At 39.3% G+C, this 5,842-nt stretch overlaps 1 protein-coding gene across 1 annotated transcript; it reads right to left on the reverse strand.

Moving 5' to 3' along the window:
* Positions 1-4,834: 4,834 nt before the first annotated feature.
* Positions 4,835-5,842, reverse strand: LOC131956968 (hydroxycarboxylic acid receptor 1-like). The gene has a single exon (XM_059321638.1). The coding sequence runs from the start codon at positions 5,840-5,842 to the stop codon at positions 4,835-4,837; it is 1,008 nt and encodes a 335-aa protein (XP_059177621.1).

Raw genomic sequence — 5,842 nt, forward strand, 5'->3', positions numbered from 1 at the left:
TAACCCACACGCCTTATCAGTCAATCAATAAAATTGCAGTAACTCGTTCAAATGAAGCTACAGAGCCCAGAAGAAATACGCATGAAATGTACTGTGGCTATAAAATACACAGCGCCAATGGGGCTTGTAAGTAGGCCACAACTTCTCGTTCTCGTACTATGCAGCTTGTAGATTTCGAGACCGTAGACTTACAAACCCTATACAATCCTTGTTGTCTTTTCCTATCAATACAACTTTTATTCACTTTACAAAAGTTCTATGAATTATTAATTTCAACCAAGCTTTTCAATGGTTTCTTATCCATACAAAAAACATTAATTTTAAAAGAACGCGAATGTATTCAAATATTCGTGCATTTTAAAGTAGGGTATCACTTTTAAATATTTAAATCAAACATGCACTATTCATCCGATAAATGGAAGGTGTGAATTTTGAGGCGGGGCTGGATAGATGGAGTACAGTTACAAATCGGGGGGGGGGGGGGGGGGGCGAGGGAGACTTCCGGGTGATAACATAATTTAGGGGATGACACCAAATTTAAAAATCATAAGATTTACTGCCAAAAAATGTTTTATCCAACTAAACTAATAAAATAATAAAGGAAAGTGATGAAATCAAATAAAAAAAGCAAAGTTGTCTGAGGTAAGGGGGTGGGGTAGCACCCTGAGATACCTCATCGGTTGACACCCCACCCTGTGACGCCACTGGGTGGAGGAAGAATATTTTTCAACTAAATTGTTTCTGATTTTGATTCCCCCAACGTATCCTCCAGGATGAGCAGCTGTGACAAGATGGACGGCGTGAGGAGTACTCACCCTGCACGTGCTGGTCACGTGACTACCGTCTGCTGGTCAGCTTCGGGCAGACGCAGGGCACTGGGCAGCTAATCACGGCACCAATTCGATTAGCCCACTGATCGCGGGCTGGGTATTGACTATTGGCAATCGTGCCGAGATCTCGAGATGGTTGACCCGGGGGGGGGGGGGGTGGGGGTTAATGGGTTAATTGTTGGTGGAACGTGTATGGGCACGTTATGTCCATAACGTGAGTTGTTGGAGTGACCATCCACATAATGTACGCGTACACTGACCAATACTTTCACGAAGCTAGTATACGGTTCACCTGATACTTTGTAAAGTTAAATGCTATTGTGTTGTAGAGTGACCATCTATATCAGGAACTCATGCACTGACCAATACTTTCACAAAGAAAGTATACTGTTCACCTCATACAATTTAAAGTTCGGTGCTATTTGTTTTTTCTAAAAAGTTAAGTTCCCTTTTCGAATCTGGAGGTCCATGAGGGCTAGTGAAGCAGAGTTCACCTGTTTCTGTGACCTCGGTATATGAAGAGATAGTATGGTCAGCACTACGCCCAGCCGCATTTACTTTCCCTAACGTGTGTTAGGTACAACTAAGGAGGCTTCCAGGTAATAACAACATTTAGGGGATGACACCAAATTTTGAAGGTACCTAACAGAGCCAGGAGGATTCAAAGAAGTTCTACTGTCTTGAACCCGGATTTGAACTCGTGACTTTAGAAGCTAGTAGTCCAGCGCTCTACCCATATTTTTGTTCTCCACCACAGTTAATTTCTCAATACCAGTAATTCTGATCGCGAAGAATAATTCAACACAGAGTAATTCAACACACGGAATAATTCAACCCACAGAATAATTCAACACACAGAATAATTCAACCCACAGAATTATTCAACACACAGAATAATTCAACACAGAATAATTCAACACACAAAATAATTCAACCTAGAGAATAAATCAACACACTGAATAATGCAACACACAGAATAATTCAACACACAGAATAATTCAACACACAAAATAATTCAACACACAGAATAATTCAATACAGAATAATTCAACACACTGAATAATTTAACACACAGAATAATTCAACACACAGAATAATGCAAAACACAGAATAATTCAACACAGTGAATAATTCAACAAAAATACTATTTTTTAGAAAACACAACGTTGTTTTATTTCAACATTTCCTCACTCCTTTAACTGTAACTACATTCTTAAAGCGAACCAACAGTTGTTGTTCTTTGCTAGAAACGGTATACCTTTAATTCAAAATGCCAGTCACTCGATAAGCAAGCTAAGATACCTGTTTATACCTAACTGTTCACTGGGCAGATGTTCATCGCTTAGAGTCTTAGACTCAAGTTGGGTACGCATTACAGCTGGATGGGCTCAGTGAGGTTGTTGTTTAACTAGACTATAACTTCATCTTACCTCATCACCAATGATCCACTAATACTACCTCACTGTCTCATGATTTTACGAAGAATTATCTCATCGTACCGCTAATCTTCCTCTAAAATTTTACACCATTGGTCAACCAGATTTACTTCACCGATTCAATAAGTATTGGAATAACATCCATCGCATCTCTCATCTCACTATTCTCAGTTCTCACCATAGTTTATGCAATGACCTCACTATCTTATCAATGACTAGTAAAGAGACTCACTACCTCACTATTAGACCAAGAATAATCTCACTACCTCATTATTCTGAGAATGATCTCACTACCTCATTAGTCTGAGAAAGATCTCACTATCTCATTCGTCTGAGAATAATCTCACTACCTCATTAGTCCGAGAATAATCTCACTACCTCATTAGTCTGAGAATAATCTCACTACCTCATTAGTCCGAGAATAATCTCACTACCTCATTAGTCTGAGAATAATCTCACTACCTTATTCGTCTGAGAATAATCTAACTACCTCACCATTAGTCCGAGAATAATCTCACTACCTCATTAGTCCGAGAATAATCTCACTTCCTCACCATTAGTCTGAGAATAATCTCACTACCTCATTAGTCTGAGAATAATCTCACTACCTCATTAGTCCAAGAATAATCTCACTACATCATTAGTCTGAGAATAATCTCACTACCTCATTAGTCTGAGAATAATCTCACCTCCTCACCATTAGTCTGAGAATAATCTCACTACCTCATTAGTCCGAGAATAATCTCACTACATCATTAGTCTGAGAATAATCTCACTACCTCATTAGTCCGAGAATAATCTCACTACCTCATTAGTCTGAGAATAATCTCACTATCTCATTCGTCTGAGAATAATCTCACTACCTCACCATTAGTCCGAGAATAATCTCACTACCTCATTAGTCCGAGAATAATCTCACTTCCTCACCATTAGTCAGAGAATAATCTCACTACCTCATTAGTCTGAGAATAATCTCACTACCTCACCATTAGTCCGAGAATAATCTCACTACCTCATTAGTACGAGAATAATCTCAATGCCACACCATTAGTCTGAGAATAATCTAACTACCTCATTAGTCCGAGAATAATCTCACTACCTCATTAGTCTGAGAATAATCTCACTACCTCATTAGTCCGAGAATAATCTCACTACCTCATTAGTCTGAGAATAATCTCACTACCTTATTCGTCTGAGAATAATCTAACTACCTCACCATTAGTCCGAGAATAATCTCACTACCTCATTAGTCAGTGAATAATCTCACTACCTCATTAGTCAGAGAATAATCTCACCTCCTCACCATTAGTCTGAGAATAATCTCACTACCTCATTAGTCCGAGAATAATCTCACTACATCATTAGTCTGAGAATAATCTCACTACCTCATTAGTCCGAGAATAATCTCACTACATCATTAGTCTGAGAATAATCTCACTACCTCATTAGTCCGAGAATAATCTCACTACCTCATTAGTCTGAGAATAATCTCACTATCTCATTCGTCTGAGAATAATCTCACTACCTCACCATTAGTCCGAGAATAATCTCACTACCTCATTGGTCTGAGAATAATCTCACCTCCTCACCATTAGTCTGAGAATAATCTCACTACCTCATTAGTCCGAGAATAATCTCACTACCTCATTAGTCCGAGAATAATCTCACTTCCTCACCATTAGTCTGAGAATAATCTCACTTCCTCATTAGTCAGAGAATAATCTCACCTCCTCACCATTAGTCTGAGAATAATCTCACTACCTCATTAGTCCGAGAATAATCTCACTACATCATTAGTCTGAGAATAATCTCACTACCTCATTAGTCCGAGAATAATCTCGCTACCTCATTAGTCTGAGAATAATCTCACTATCTCATTCGTCTGAGAATAATCTCACTACCTCACCATTAGTCCGAGAATAATATCACTACCTCATTAGTCCGAGAATAATCTCACTTCCTCACCATTAGTCTGAGAATAATCTCACTACCTCATTAGTCAGAGAATAATCTCACTACCTCATTAGTCTGAGAATAATCTCACTACCTCACCATTAGTCCGAGAATAATCTCACTACATCTTTAGTACGAGAATAATCTCACTGCCACACCATTAGTCTGAGAATAATCTCACTACCTCATTAGTACGAGAATAATCTCACTACCTCACCATTAGTCCAAAAATAATTTCACTACCTCATTAGTCCAAAAATAATCTCACTACCTCACCCTTAGTCCGAAAATAATCTCACTACATCAATACACTTCTAGAATGTTCTCACTATCTCATTATTAGTATCTTGGATTTCCTCACCATATCATCAATATCATTTAAAATTATCTAACCATCAATCCTAAAAATAATCTTACTATCTCAGCAAAAGACTGATCTCATCATCTTAAAAATAATATCCAAAATGACCTCACCATCTAATTACGTCTTTTAGAAATTTCTCACTTAAACAGGGACGTAAATATCAAATTCTGCTTGAAAAAAAACAACAAATTCTGACAGCTTTTATTAACTTCTCTAGCTTCGGATTTCGAAAGACGCTTAAAACCTTCCAACTACTTGAAAAACATTTTCTTGAGAACTTGCTTATATTTACTGCTCATGAAGTAGTAAACAAAGATGTTCACTGAAGCATTCACGGTTTCAGCTAAATACAGTATCGATACCGACACTTTGAATAGGTTACTGTCCTTCCCGTCAAATCGAATCTCTGGGTCTATCAGCATCCACAGGAACAAAATCTCACTTGGTAGGTAGCAGACGATGAAGATGATAGAAATAAACATGACAATTTTTTCGACTTTTTTGTCGCTCACGAGGGTTTTATTTGCAGTTGACGTTTTCCGCCATGTTGCTTTTCGTTGTAGCTCGAATACAATGATGAGGGTCGTGACGACGATAATGATGAAAGAGGAAACGGGGATGATGTTGTTGACGATGGACGAGATCGATTCCATGTATCCACGTTGGATGTTGTAGGTCATAACAAGCAGCGAGCGATTCCGATATGCGGAGAATTGGATTGTCAGGCTTGCGGTGAGGTAGATTGGGAGTACGCTTAAGTAGGAGATGGGAAACAAGGCGAGGACGATGATCCAGGTACGGAAAGGCGTCAGGATGGACTTCACCTTCAAGGGCAAGGCGATGCAGAAGCACCTCTCTATGGAGATGAAAGCGGTGAGGCTGCACGTGATGCGGCTGAACCCGACGTGACCCCACCCGACGGTTAAAAACGCCACGTCATACGGTTCAAAGGGCAGGTTCAGGTTATAAAACTCCGGCGTTTGGCAAAGATTAAACAAAAACAAAGTTAGCAAGGAAAACAGATCAGATACTGTCAGACAAATCAAGCTGATGTTGACGGTGTCCCTGAAGCCCATTTTGATGAAGACGTAGATGCTGAGCATGTTGGTCAGGATTCCAAAGATATTGATGGCCTGGCCTAGACTGACGTAGTTGACGAAGAAGAACACGGACGCCAAGTCGTCACTTATCACCTGCGTCTGGTGACCACCTATAGATGGTGTGTCCGTTGAAATCGTTAATGCGTTGAATTCAGACAT

The sequence above is a fragment of the Physella acuta genome, unplaced genomic scaffold, assembly GCF_028476545.2.
Source record: "Physella acuta isolate Inbredline_101_S28 unplaced genomic scaffold, ASM2847654v3 ptg000080l, whole genome shotgun sequence".
Lineage (NCBI taxonomy): Eukaryota > Metazoa > Mollusca > Gastropoda > Physidae > Physella > Physella acuta.